Source organism: Calliphora vicina, chromosome 4 (assembly GCF_958450345.1).
Source record: "Calliphora vicina chromosome 4, idCalVici1.1, whole genome shotgun sequence".
Lineage (NCBI taxonomy): Eukaryota > Metazoa > Arthropoda > Insecta > Diptera > Calliphoridae > Calliphora > Calliphora vicina.
This window is the reverse complement of record NC_088783.1, coordinates 105,647,042-105,663,147: the sequence shown is the minus strand read 5'-3', so window position 1 is coordinate 105,663,147 and position 16,106 is coordinate 105,647,042. Positions and strand designations below refer to the sequence as shown.

Here is a 16,106-nt window from a genome sequence, read left to right as displayed (position 1 = left end):
AATCGAAAGATAGAGACGGCTGTGGAATCTTTTCAAATGAGTATCAAAATCGAAAGATAGAGTCGGCTGTGGAATCTTTTCAAACGAGTTGAATCTCCACCTTATGGAAAATGTCATTCAGATTTACATAGAATGATCAAAATCGAAAGATAGAGACGGCTGTGGAATCTTTTCAAATGAGTATCAAAATCGAAAGATAGAGACGGCTGTGGAATCTTTTCAAACGAGTTGAATCTCCACTTTATGGAAAATGTCATTCAGATTTACATAGAATGATCAAAATCGAAAGATAGAGACGGCTGTGGAATCTTTTCAAATGAGTATCAAAATCGAAAGATAGAGACGGCTGTGGAATCTTTTCAAATGAGTTGAATTGTAGCATAATTCAGACTGAAGAAATTGCCGCAGAACAAATTCTGTATCATAGGATATTGGGCGGGAATATCCATATATTTACTGATAGTAAAGCGGCCATCAGAGCCCTTGAGAACGAGTACACCACTTAGATTAGGTTAACAGGCAGCCGCATGGTAGATACAGGAAAGAGAGTAGCACTTGGATCCAATAGGTCCCTTTGTGTTACCAGAAAATAGAGATAAAAGGGGGCCAGATAGAGATGAAATGAGAAGGGAAAGTCAGATAGAATAAAGGAGTAGAAGAAGTAAAGAGGAATGAGATCAGATGAAGCGAAGTGAGGAGAATAGTATGCAGCAGTCATTTAATGAATATTAGGTCACTCCGTGAAGATTATCGTGTCTGTCTTGATTAGCCATTTGCTATTCCTAATAAAGGCATTGATGCATTCTAACTTCATGTCCCAGAGCTATTTAAGGAACGATGTCGTAGGAACCTGATGCGTAGATCCCCTAATGCCGGGCAATGACAATGAAGAAGAAAAATGGTCTCATCCTCCTCTTTATTTTAACAACTTACACAGAAGTTGTTATAGGGAAGGCCAAGTCTCCTCGTATGGTTGCAAATATGCAGTGTCCGGTTATCACCGCCATTATATTGCTTTATTGTGAGCGTATCGAGCCATATCATTCTGGTTATCGTACAGGTGGGTTCACATCCCCATCTTGTCTGAGCAAGCTCATAGTGAGAGTTATCAATTTGTTGCTTGCAATTATATAACGGAATCCAGTGTCTCCGTCAGGCAACATGGCGCCTTTTTTCAGCAACACAGTTGCCCGAAATATCTCCGTGTCCACTTATCCTCATGCGTACGATTGTTGAATGTCCTATTTAAGAATGCCCGGCATTCCTGGAATATTTTCGATGTTAGAGATTTTATTGCGGCTTGACTATCAGTATATATGTGAATGTCCCTGTCTGATATCTGGTTATAACTGAGCCAGTTAGCCGCCCTTTTAATAGCCGATATTTAAGCTTTAATAATGGTACATTCATTTGGAATTCTAAAAGATAACCTAATTCCGAATTCCTGAATATAGACACCAACGCCAATCCGATCTCCCTTCCTTAAATAATTGTTCAAGAATGCCGGGCGTCTCTTGAGGAGATAGCAAGACATTCGGTCCTTACATGCGTTCCTGGATATGGCGGTCAAAATGGTGTCTAAATGAAGCCTACTGCGACATTGGTGTTTCTCTCACAAGGAGAAAACAATTAGTTAAGGAAAAGCTCCACCTAATTGCTAGGAAACGATGGGAGAAAGATACCACTTGCACAGAGACCAAAAAGATTTGACCTATCATGGACATGAAAAGGACACGTTTTGCATTAAGCCTAACCGGTCATTAGCTAAAACTTTTCTACAACGATTTTTGGGAACCTAGAAAGGTTAAGAAGAGGAAACGTCAGAACATCTTCTCTGCCATTGCCCTGCTTTTAATGACCTAAGACAAAAAAAATTTGGTCACCGAACTCTTATAGGCAATACTCGAAATGGCTTGCTAGCAATGATGACCAATCGGATTAGGAAACATTGGAACAAAACTTTAAACGCCTTTATTAACGCCACGAAATGGCTTGCTAGCAATGATGACCAATCGGATTAGGAAAAATTGGTTGGAACCAAGTGAGCAATGCTTAAGGCGGCTTTTGTGATAAACCTAACCTTACAAGTTTACCGAAAATAATAACAAGTTCCCCCTAAATCTGCCAAGTCACTTACTCGACCACCCTCTCATTTTTTTTGTTCAATATTTCTGCATGCGTCATTGTGAATGATTTGAATTTTGGTGCGTGTGTTTTAAATTTTTTTGTTGTTCATACCACAATTTATTAAACATTTTAATGTTTTTTTTTTACTACATATTTTCTTACAAAGTTTTTCTTGTTTAGCTTACAATTTAACAATGACTGACGGCATTTTATGGCCGTTTTTTTTTTTTGGGCGAAGAAATGCGGAGAGAAAAAAATCACCAGCCAAGTATTAAGAGATATAAATTTTGTTTTTGTTTTTTTCTGTGTATTTTCCTTGACAGCGTTCAATCAACCAGGAGACCATAAAATGTCTGGAGAATACACATATTTTATGTAGAAATTACAATGAAATAAATTAAAAAAATAACATTTCAATACGTCAACGTTTATTAAGAAATTAAACAGGAAGATTAAAATTTTTCTGTTGGTTATTTGTTGCTTTATTTTTGGTTTAAACTAAAACAAATATAAATATTTTATTTATTTATTAACAGCTTAATAAGCTTTAAAACAATAAATTTGTTTGGTATTTAAAAGTATTTTTCTTTTAATTGTAGGTGGGAATTTTTATGGTTTTTATTTTACACTCTTTGATGCAGACAAATTAAAATATTATGTTTTTATTTTTATGAGTTAAACTATAATTTGTTTGTCTAAACGATCGATTAAGTTGTAAAAGAATGTTTAAATATTTTTTTATAATTTATAGAGATAATAAATGATAGAAAATTTAACTAATAAATCTAAAGTTTCCAATTTGGAGATTTTTCAAAACTCAGTCAGTTTGGCGCTTTTTACTTTGAAGTCTTTATGCTGTGACCTTTTTGATCATATTAGAATACGAAATCTGGTATTATATTAAGTGTTATACCAGATTCGGAATGATCAAATACTGGATACTGTCTTCTTTCGGTAATAAAGACTAAATTGGTTCTATCATCCAATTTTGGCCTCCAAGGCGTCAATTGTTGCTGGTTTATCAGCATAAAGTAGTGACTTCACGTGGCCCCAAAGAAAATAATCGAGAGATGTCAAATCGCATGACTTTGGAGGTCAATTGACAGACCCATTTCTCGAAATCAAGTTATCGCCAAATTTAGATTTCAATAAATCGATGGTTGCGATCGCCGTATGGTTGCCATCCTGTTAAAACTACATCTCGTCCGGATCAATGTCAGCCATATTTTCAAAACAAAAAATCTTTGATCATGGTGTGGTAATGACTGGAACGTGATCCCCGGCTTCATTTTTGAAGAAATAAGGTCCGATGATGCCATCACCACATTTTTCTAGATGTAATATGGAGTCTGTAGGTTATGTTATGGATTGGTCTCACTCCATATGTTGAGCCAAAAATGTACCTTATCGCTGAACACAATTTTGCAATAAAGCAGATGCTCGAAACGATGACTGATTTTTAAAGTAAAGCTTTTGAAAGATGAATGAAATTATCATGAAAAGGCTTATTCAGAAGAGTGATACTAATATGAGCGAGCAGGGACAATTAGACGATAATCTCTGCTTATCGTTTTTCGTAACGATATTCTTCCAATTAATATAATGCTCAGTATATCGTCACGATAAAAAAATAACCAGTGATTGAGAAAATGGAGCTAAGACTTGTCAGTTATAATTCTACCTCAAAAACAAAATTTCATACATTGTATGATGATCATGATTTGTCAGCTCACTTTGGGTTCAGACAAAACCAACCAGATTCCTTATAGAAAGATTTGAATACTGTCATATTCCAAGGAATATATAAAACTTATGAATATGCATTTTAGATCTGAAGAACTCCAAGTTACTGCCTGGAACACACACACAAATATTGCTTCATACTCTTTTTCGAAGGCAAGCTTCCTATTCGAATGCAAACATGATATCTAAGAACGATAATCCTTGTTTTGACAGCATATCTTAGTAAAGGACTGTTAATGGACTGTAACAATTTCATCATACATGTCCGGAACGCCAAGTACCAATACGAAATTCATGACAATTTCCCACAATACTCTTCGATTTCATATCAATTTTTATATCCCATAGCAGCTAAGTTGAGGATAACAAAGACCGAAAATCATTTGCGCAGCTATAAAATATTAGTCCGTTGGTACAACTCCAACACGAAGCCAGTACTTAAGAGTTCTCCAATAAGGATGGTCCGATGTACAAATGGAGGTATTTCATTATGTCCATAATATTTCCAACGTGTCTTATTGACATAGACCTGCGACTTCCAAAAACCCCTCAAGATAAAAGTTGAGCAGAGTCAAATCTCTCTATGTTGAGAGTTAATTCACTCAAGCAGAATGTTTCGAAGAAGTATTACGGAGCCGTCCAAAAATCCGCAACAAACAGCAATTTTTAATGGATGTATTGCCACCTAGCAAACCTCGTGTGGGTTGACATAAGTAGGTTACATGACGGTCCAACAGTTTTTCCGAAATAGATATTTTAGAAATATACTAAGATTTGCTGGCCTCAACTAATTGTCTACAAACCTACCGCTTGCATTTACACAGAAATTCCAATTGACCTTGAAATCAAAAGACAAAAGTGGAAATGAATAGGCCAAACCCTTAGAAAGCATGTGAGGAAGAGATAACGGAATATATTGTGATGGAATCCTACGGGAAGTAGAGTAGAGAGAATATAAATAAAACGAGTAACGAACTGAAGTAACTCTCGATGTAATTTATACACATAGAAAACAGATTCGTGATAGCAACCGAATTTGTTGCCAATCGAATGATTCGGTTGCACATATAGAAAGTCAGTTGATAAAGAAGAATTTCAGTTGAGGCAACCAAACTTTAGTTACCCCTTACAAAATATTGTAGTCACAACTGTAAAATTCGGTCACTAAGATATAATCATTCGATTGGCAACAAATTCGGTTGCTATCACGAATCTGTTTTCTCTGTGTAGGTAGAAAAACGCAGATCCTGGAAGCAATGACAATTTTTGTGAATGTTCCATCGGATGTTTTGTTCGGTTCAGAAGTGGTGATTTTGACATGAAGACAAAGATCACCCAGACCAGCCAAACAAGTTTGTAGACCAAGAATTGGAGGCATTACTCCTTGAAGATTGTTGTCAAACTCAACAAGAACTTGCAAAATCATTGGGAGCTTCTCCAGCAGCAATGTTAAAATGTATTCGAGCAGCAGGATTCATCCAAAAGCAGGGAAATTGGAAAACGAATTGAAGCCGAAGAGCTTGAAAAACGATTTTGAATGCCCGAAATGATATTTGAACGCAATAAAAGTAAATCATTACTTGCGATGAAAATGATTCCATCAGGATAACCCGAGCTTAAGAGATCTTACGTGAAGCCCGGCCAACCAGCCGAATCGACATCAAAGCCAAATATCCATGGCGATTAGCTAATGCTCTGTATTTGGTGGGACCAAAAGGGTCTTATCTATTATGAGCTGCTGAAATCTGGCTAGACCATCACAGGAAACCTGTACGGAATGCAAAACGCCCAGAATATGCGGCCAAACATGAAACCGTAATATTGCATCACGACAAGGCTAGGCCACATTTTGCAATACCTGTTAAAAACTATTTAGAAAGAAGTTGTTTCTGCTATTTGTTTCTATCGATGCAGAACGCTCCGTCTGAGATACACTTCAATTTGGAATAGAGTATCCGAAATTGGCTTGATTCGCAGTTATTTTGGCGCGTAATCCATATGTTGCCAGAAATATGGAAAAAGTTCATAGCTAACAATGGCAAATACTTTGAATAAATTTATATTGTTCAAACGTTTCAAAATAAAAGCAAAAAATCCATCAGTTTTAAGTCATACACCCAATAAAATAAGTCTATTGATCGTATAGCGTTTACTGAATTAGAGTCTGAAAGTGAGTGTCTTCTGATCCAATCAAATCATGCAATCATTATAAAATTTCCATTGACTAGCCTTTTAACTTTATATTTTTCAATATTTTGTTGTAAACTTCGTCTTGCCTCAAAAATTATTAAACTAATATTATAGTTCGCCTTAATATTTAATCAAAATATTCTCACTGGTGTTTCCAGGCAAAATTATCTCGCATTAACGCGTGCTCGCTGCTTTTAGATTGAAAATTTTATTTTTAAACACAACGTCTAATGAAAGATCGTGTTTGTTTAATAAAAATCTTTTAATTTCTATACAAAAAAATCATTCCATTAATTTGTATTTTAATTTTTTTATGTTTAATATTACAGCTTTTTTGCATCTTCTTGATCTTTATGCTAGTGAAGCCAAGTATAATTTTTATTTTTTGTTTAGTTTTTGTTGATTTTGTTTGTTGACCCAGCACGCCTTTTAAATGGTGCTGATGTTCCCAATTGAACAGCTTTTTTAAACAGCAGCATAGATATGCTTCTCATATACATGAATACACAAACAACAAAAAAAGAACTAAATAAAACTATGTTGCATTTTTAAAAAAAAAAAAATAAAAAGAAAACTAAACACAGAAAATTTTGTATTCAAATGAGAACATGAGCGCGCGCGAAATTCATGTGTATGAAAATGAATTACAAACAAACTAAAGAAGAAAAAAAATCGGTTGCAACTAAACAAAAAATATATACACACTTGTAAATAAAGACGGGGTAAAGCAAAAAGAGCAGATATTCAGAACAGAGAAAGTTATAAGATGAACATTTTCTAGTTGATACTTTCACAGCCGGATCCATGTTCTGTTATATCCAAATCTAACTCTAATGGTTCAATTAATGTAGGAGTATCGTTTGGAATTAATAAAGATTACGTTTTTCAAGTCTGTAATATTTTAGCGTTAAAAATCGCTATTAGGCATCACTGCTTTGTGTCAATAAAGCAAACATTACTTGCAAAGTGACAGCCCAGTGATGCCTGTTTGCGCTATTGGTTACCACTAATTTAGTTTAAACTTAAATTAATTTCCCCAATTGAAACACCCTGTTTATATACACATATGAGATAATTAAAAATAGCTGCCATTATTTTTATACATATATTCCAAACCATAACAAAACCTCAACTAAACTAAACAAACATTAAATATTCTTTCACTTTTACAACTAAATTTCAACCACAAAAATATGCAAAATTTATTATATTTCCAAAACTAAATATAATAACCTTTATAAACACCCAAGAATTCCATTTGAATTGTTTTCTTTGAGAATTTTCAGCTCTTTTTTTTATTTCCTTAATAAATCATAATGCTTTAAATATAAATCTAGATTTTGTTCTTTTTTTCCATACTTTTAATTAATTAAAATAAACTCACCTGTCTTTGTTAGAGTTAACCTACATTTGGTTTTTCGTTCTAAGCATTTTTTCGTTATTATTTCTTAATACTTTCAGCCGTTTTTTTTTTCTTTTTATTACATTTTACCTTTTTTGCATGTTTTGTTTATGTTTTGTTGTTATTGTATGAATTTGGAGCACGACCTTTAACGGTGACATCTTGTTAATGGCTCAGCCTATATATTGCGTGTGTTTGTGTGTCGAGTGTGTTTTTGCAAGAGATTTCCTCTCTGTGATTTAAGGTGTTATTAAGTGTTGCCACATGAAAGAAAGCCTTTTGAAAACAGCTGTTAAACATTGTTTAAGTTGTTATAATTTAAAAGTTTAATTTATTTAGCTTATTTTAAGCAATTGCGGAATATTTAAAACTGTTTTACATGTTTTTTTGAAAATTAATGACAAGACAAGGTGTTTTTTTTTGTGTTTGTAATTTTAATGCAATTAATTTTGCAAATTTCTGACCAGGTCAATAAAACAACATTGTTAAAATGACCCTGGCAGAGACTTATGTTTAACATAATTGCTGTGGAAACCTTTTTATTTGGTAAAGACATGTAATTACTTGTTAAAAAAATATTGACACTGCAGTTTTTTAAACAATTAGGTGAATTTAATTAAGTGTTACCTAATTAATAGGAAATTTTAAGTTTTTGCTGAAACCAATGAAAAATATAATGTCTTATCTTGGCTTGCAGTTTGTGAAATGACACATTTCATGATTTCTGTTTAGTTTTTGGGCAAGACAATATTTATTTAGTGCGAGAAATTATATTTTAAGTTTCTTATGTGACTTATAGCAAAATTGAAACATACTTCAATTCCATAGAACTTAAAAAGTTACAAGTTCCCAAATTTCTCACTCGCTGTTTAAACTTTGACAACAAGGGAGAACTTAATATCATTTATAAATCCAAAAATAAACGATTTTCAATTTAAAAATTCAAAAAATAGTAAATTTTTGCTGTTTTTTGGGCGAAAAGGTGACTTAACTCTTTTTTTATTAAAAAGAAACTTTCTTTAAGAACATATAACAATTTTATGTTTTTCTGTAAGGTATCTTTACGGAGAACATTTTGGTATAAAAAATATGTTCTATTTTTCTAATATGTCGGCCTTACGCCCTTCGGAAATTGACCTATTTTTTATCAAAATTTCAACATTGGGCCACATGTTCTAAAATCCCAAAGCTGGGATCAGAAAACGGAAAGCAGCTTTGGAAACCTTGATATGTTCCTTATTTATCCCCAGAGTATTTTTTCAGCATAGAAGGAAATGTGGATCCTATCGCCATTTTTGGTATTTTCACTCCAATTTTTAGAAATTATGGGATTCCCTTTGGGCAAATTTAAAAACATTGAAAATTTCGTTTAGTTTTGTTAATAAATAACGATTTTATTACATATTACATATTTATTGAGTTTCTAAAACTAAAATTTGTATCAAAATTGCAAATATTAGTCCCAATATGATCCACATTTATTCCGAACTTTTTTGTTTAGATAAGTTAATTTTTGGTCATACTAACACTTTTCGAACGCTTTCCAAAAATATAAAAATCTTTGAAATCGGATGGGAAAGAAAAAAAGGTACCTTACTTTGAGCCCCATAGCGCCGCCCCTGGAGCATTTATAGGACCCATTTTAATAACTTATACTGGAATACTCTTTGGCTACGCCCACATCAAATTTTATTCAGATCGGGCCAGCCGTTTAGAAATGCCAGATTTCGATTTTGCCTTACTGTGCAGTGTGAGTAGGAGTTTTGATTTCTTCAATATTAAAACCTTCTCTATGGTTTTTACAAACATTGTTATGAAATCAGGCTTGTACAGAATTTAGGAAAATCGATCCAAGTTTCTAAAAATGTTTCTCTTTCGAGTTGTTTCACTTTGATAATCCGTAGCTTATCCAGAATTCCAACAGGTTGAGTAAAATGGTAATATTCTTTCAGCTTAGGTCCTTCTCTTTGATTCTTATCAACATTATTTTGCAATTGGACTTGTAATTTTCATAATCGATCGATGTAAAAGTTTATCTCACTCGAGCTGTTCACTTCGACAACTAGAATATGTCGAACACGTCGCTTAAGTAAATGAAGTTTAGAAGACTCTAAAGATAGAATAAGTTGGTGCCTTATACTTCAGATCCCTTGTATATTCAAGTTATTCCAATTCGAGAACTTGATATTTTCAAATACTATCAAATTATTTAAGCCTATGCTATGAATCAGGTTCAGGAATAAATAGGATACAATTCACATAATAGGTAATACACGTATTATCCTCAATTATATGTAATCTTACCATGTGATTACCAAGGGTATTAAATTTAATGATCATCCTCAGTTGCTTTTTATCCATTTCCAAAAGTTCCTTACTCTGTTGGAGATTTGTTTTTTCTTAAATAAAGTATCGATTGGGCACAAGGCTCAACAAAGATTCAAAATAATGTTCAATACTTTCCAGTGTCCTCTAATCAGGGATATAATTACACTTTGTTGTCTACTTGGGAGCACAATTAATGCTGGCATTCGATTCATTTCGAGATATGGGCACATTATCCTTGTGATGGATGCTAATACTTCTGAGTATTTCGTATAGAATTCAGCTTAAATCAATGATTTACATAGCGTCCCCTAATTAAAATAAAAGTTGTAAAGGTCCAAATGGTGTCAATTGACCCCTTTCTATGACAACGCTAGTGACAGGTCGCCTTCATAAAAACTGGTTAGAACTAGAAACGGAACGTACCACGAGGAATGAGTAACGTGACTAGTTTTCTGTCAGTTCCTTTCCCTCTAGGTATTGTTCTAAAGGAATATTGAGCAACTGATTGTCAGAATGAGGTAGATGAAGAGACTATCCTACACTTCTTTTGTAATTATCCGGCACTGGGTGATCTACTTGCCAGGCTTTAGGTGAGCGATCCTTTAGTAACCTCTCCCGGATATCTGTAATGGAACTAAGGTGCATAGACGCCTTTATTATGGAAAGCAGGTGGTTGCTAAGACCGAACATGCAAATTGCACCTCATAGTGACCCAGAAACTGTACCATTATGATCTGCGTTAGTTAAATTCTTAATTTCTTCTTCTCTTACTCCTCCAATTTATACCTAAAATTTTCTCTTGCAAACTTCAATTTGACTCAATCAGGTACCACAAAGTTAACGATCATTGGACCCAAGTGAGCTGTACGAGACTAAGGTTTTGGACGGCTGCCTGATTACATAACCTAACCTAACTGATTGATATCCCCAACATATCTATCCAGTGCTGGGTTATCTCTCGAATACTTGCCTGTCACAGATCCCATCTAAAGATAATCGGCACCTATTGATTAACAAATATACCGAATAGAAACCCGCGGCTTATTAAACTTCATGGAGAAATTTAAGCCATTTCCGTTGACTTCTTCCGAAAACGTAAAAAGAACTGTTCATCTTTTAATTTTCTTTCACAGTGTTCAAGCATGATTTCGGGCATGCGAAATCGTCTTTCAAGTTATCTAGCATTCAATTGGTATGGTACCAAATTTCTATGCTTTTGGATGACTCCTGTTGTTACTGCTTGAGTAGGTCCCATTGATTTTGAAAGCTCTTGTTGAGTTTTATAACAATCTTCATGGAGTAATGCCCCCAATTCTTGGTCTTCAAGCTTATTTGGCTGGCCTGGGCGATCTTTGTCTTCCATGCTTCTTGACTAACTCTGAATTTATAGGAGATAGAGGCAAGAAGAAAGAAGAGGGATACACACTTGCTTGTACTGGCAAGTCTCTTCAATTCTCTTTTGTTGTCTCATTTTCACTATGGCGTCAATTCGGTTTTGACATACAAAATTGAACACAGACTTGCTGTGTGTAAACAGACGAGCAAGTTTAAAAGGGAATCGAAGAGACTTGCTTCAAGAAAACTTGCTGTGTGTAAAAGCAGACTATTGAGTCGGGGCCAAATCGTTGTGGTTATCGTTCAGGTGGGTTCATATCCCCATCTTTTCTGAGAGAGCTCATAGTAAAAGTTACTAAGCTTGCAATTAGATAACGGAATCCCGCATAGGAAGTGTAGGTCTCTGTCAGACATCATGGCGCATCACAGTTGCCCGAAGTTGGTCTTCAGCTATAAAGATTTTATTTTAAAAAATTACAAAAATTAGTGAATTTAAAGAGGAGAGTAAAATTCCAATATTCTGCTGACATTATTTATGTTAAGAATTAAAACCTGTTCACCTAGTTGTCATGCTGATCCTCATTTCCACAGGTGGCAACTTAGCCCAACCCAGTAACTGTCATATTTTCATCACTTTTAGTTTTCAAAATGCATATTAATTACAAAAGCTTATAGAAAACTAAACAAAATACGATTTTCTCATATAAAAAAAGTATGTACAATGGGAACTATGAATAAGTGTGTCATATAATTAAAATGTCACCACAGGAAACCGCACTAAGTGGTGAATAAGTGGAAAGGAAGTGGCAAAGACAAAACATTGGAAAATAATATATAAACTGAAAGAGAAAGTTGGTTTTTAGTTGATGGAGAAGTGGGAAATATGTATGGTTAGAATGAAAGTTTAATTAATAATACGATTTTTTTTATTATTATTATTTTAAATAATAAAAAATAGTTTCTTGGTAATATTTTGCATGCAATTGTAAGCTGGTTGTCTGCTGTATTTTTTTCGCTGCTTTATATGTATTATAAAATATTGCAATTTATCATTTTATTATGCTTTTGTTTTAGTTTTCATTATAAATTAGCTTGGAAGTTTTTTATTGTTATTATAGCTAAGCAGAAAATGAAAAATGATTTCCCAAAACCACAAACAATACAGAAATCATGAAACTTTAATAGAAATATATAAGAAAAACGTGCAAATTTTAGAAATATTTTATCTAAAGCAAGAATGTGTAAAATGAATATTAAAACAAATAATAATAATAACAACAACAAAAACTAAGGCAGCTGGGAAGTAAACAAAACAAAAGTGTGGCCAAGTTTTTACTACCTTTTAAAGCAACTGTTGTTGTTTGAGAAAACAAAACAAAGGTATTGCCATGTAGTTAATAGAATAATTATTAGTTTTTCAATAGTTTTGTAAACATTTTTATTTAAATTTTTGTTTAGAATTATTGATTTTGTTTTGAATTTTATTATTAATATAAATTTTTATTGTTTTTGTTTAAAAAATTAACAAAAATACTTTCATTATTCTATGTTTATTGTCGAATTGATATTCTAAAACTCATTTCCTTTTTCCGGTTCATGTACAAAAACATTAACAATTTTTTATTTTTTTTATTTGTTAATGTAATTTTATTTTGTGATGTTGTCACTATTGCTATTGTTTTGTTCTCTGTTCATTTTCAAAGTCGTATCTTTTGTTAAAGATTTGTTGATGTTGTGTTTTCTTTTTTTTTGCTTTAAAAATCAACGAACCCTAACTGAAATTATAAAAAAGTACTTTCAGTATAGTATAGTAGAGAGTTACAAAAAATCTTATTTTTATTATAACAATTGAAGCCATTGGCTTTATTTTTTTTTATATATTTTTTGCCTTATTTAGAAAGTTTATTGAACTTGTATGTTTTATTTGTTTTGTCATTTAACAAAATTGATGCTTAAATTGTAAGCTGTGATTTTTATCACTTTTATTTAACGTTTAAATTAACGACTTTGCTGTTTATTTTTTAATTGTTCTTTAAAATCGTTGTATCATATCAAATAAGTTGTGACACTGGCAATTTAGAGAAGTTGGGTTGGCAACGCTGCCTGTAAATAGGACAATGTTGCTTATTGCGCGTTAATTTTAGTTCCTTAATTTAAAATCAAAATCTATTTAACTAATCTCTGCCAGTTTCTCAATGCATTTAATCATTTGTTTAACTGAAATGGCAACACTTTTGCCTGTTAAATTATTTCTCTTTAAACACTATTATCTTTTAAAAAATTACACAATTAATTACATGACAAACATCATAATCACTTTAATTTCAGGCCATAAAACTCAACTTTTTTTTCTTCTATTTAACCTTGGACTTCTAATATGATTTTATCACAAACCTCTTAACTATTATAAATACAAACTTAAAGATTAAAAGATTTTTTTAAACTATTTATAAAGCAAATTTGTTAAATTTTAATGGTTATTTGCAAAAAAAATAAAAAAAACGTCATAGAAAAATTAACAAGTTTATTTAAAAAAATAAATAAAGAAATAGTAAACATTTGTTACTAAATTTTAAAATTGCAAACTAAATTTTTTGTTTGTAAAACATATTAAAATGCTTATGATGAACTTACTCCACCCATATTTTAAAATAAATATTTAGAAACAAAAATTTACATACAATTCGTAAATCAACAACAATTAAACGCATTGTGAAACGAAAGGTTGCCAACTGCAGGGTTATGTTCTTAGTTGAATTATGATTATTGCAATTGGGCTGGGGTTTTAAGTGTGTTGGCAATTTAGCGTTTTTTTAAATAAGCCAAAGAAAAATTTGTTTAAATATGAATGTTTTTTAAGCATTAAGTTTAAAAAACTTTTTAAATGTTTGATTTAATTTAGTTATTGAATTAACAAAATTAGAAAACTAAAACAAATAAATTTTTTCTTGTAAATCATTTTTGGAAAACAAAATTTTTCGAATTGTTATTTTAAATTTTTTAAATTTTAAAAATTTAAAAAAAAAAAATTTTTGGTGAAAAAAAAATTCGGCTTAAAAAATATTTTTCCGATTTTGACCCATTGTAGGTCCAACTTACTATGGACTTATATACGTCGTTGCGAAGGTCTTTGAAATATCTATCATTAGATATCTATATTGACTTAGTAATCCAGATATAGGTCAAAAATCGGTGTTGTCCTGGTTTTTTCCTCATATCTCAGCTATTTGCTGACCGATTTTGCTGATTTTAAATAGGAAACATCTCGAAAGCATGTCTGACAGAGTTATTGAAGATTTGGATCCCGAAGATATCTGGGGTCTTCAGAAAATTGATTTCAACAGACAGACGGACATGGCTTAATCGACTCCGCTATCAATAAGGATCCAGAATATAAAATTATATTGTGGAAATAGCAAACGGAATGACAAACTTATATATCCCTTCTCTCGAAGGTGAAGGGTATAATAATAAATTTCAATGAAATCATCTAGAATATTGAAACTGGGAATAAAGGCCTTTAGTAAACTAAAACTTAATAAATAAATTTAGTTTTCTTGTAAATAATTTTAATGCAAAATACATAAAAGTTTATCTTTAATGATACAATATTTTGCTTTTGTTTGTATAACATCAATTTAGATGTTTTGTCCTAAAAACTATTTCTAATTAATTAAAATTTATAGCAAATATAAACAAATTTAAAAGAAAAAAGCCTTTTTGGATTAAAATACACTTCGCCCTTTGTTTATTAATAGTTGGCATTACCGTGTTTATGTAAACAAACAGGGAGCGAGTTTACACAGACTCTCCCTCTCCCATTTAACCGTTAATTATTTATTGCTTTCTCACACGCATTGAAATTCCTGTTATATCAGTGCTGGAAACGGATATTTTTAAATGTTGCACAAATATAAACAAAAAAGGGTATTTTTAAATAAGAAGACTAATCTACATTTACAATAAACATTTATACTGAATTTGTCACCAACCTACAGGTCTTAATGTTACAAATTTTTACTCAAACATTTCAAATTATTATCGCTGCTTCTTACTTGATGTTGAATTAATCCAAACCTTTATTTTACACAAAATCTTAATATCAATAAAATCATAAAATACTTTTCAAAGGAATTTGCAAATATTTGTCAAGAATTATAATTTTTTGCGTGACATTATGTTTGAATCCATTATTTAAGATTTGGAAATGAAAAGTAAGACATATTATATATCATTGAATAGGAAATAATGAGTACTTTTCAAAACTGCACACAAAATATCCATATCTAAAAAATCCTAAAAGACTTTCGAAGAAATTTGATAATATTTGTTAAGAATCTGTGTAACTTTATATTTGAGTCCATTGATATGAGATTTGGAAATGAAAAGCAAGACATATTGAGTAGACAATAATGATTCTGACTTAAAATCTACAAATACCCTTAATAAATTTCAAATAAATTACTCATTTTTATATATTTCTATTCTTAAATTACATACTATTATAAATATTTATTTTAATAAAACCACAAAAAACACTTGACATTGGTGTTGATTAAATAACAGCATTCTAAACATTTTTAAAATAAGTTTATTGCAAATATTACTTAACCAAAATGCATAAATAGATAGCAGCAAGTTTAAATTAATTGATTTCTATTTATTAATTGTGGTCATAAAAATTTATTAAAAAACTAGACAAGAGATCATAAATGTGGTAATAATTTAATGAAATTAATTAAAAATTAAGAGCATATTAATTAGAACATGTAACAATTGAAATTGTTTATAATGACATCATTTGTATTAAAACTTTAAAAATTTTAATAAAATTGAATGTATTATCTTAATAACAACTACATCTATGAGCTTTCTGCAGCTCAATTAGGTAAATTTGGCTTCAATTTTAAATTATTATTAAAATAGAGTTTTATGCCGACTTAAATACTTAAATTTCTTAATTTTAATCAGTTTAAATCTC

General features: G+C 31.5%; 1 protein-coding gene across 1 annotated transcript in view; it reads left to right on the top strand.

The window, feature by feature from the left end:
- LOC135958846 (PH and SEC7 domain-containing protein-like) overlaps positions 1-13,542 on the top strand; it is a 70,708-nt gene extending 57,166 nt beyond the window's left edge. Inside the window, exon 4 of the mRNA XM_065509770.1 lies at positions 13,454-13,542. Within this exon, the coding sequence (XP_065365842.1) occupies positions 13,454-13,506 (53 nt within the window). The 3' untranslated portion in view covers positions 13,507-13,542. The remainder of the gene's footprint in view (positions 1-13,453) is intronic.
- The last annotated feature ends 2,564 nt before the right edge of the window (positions 13,543-16,106 follow it).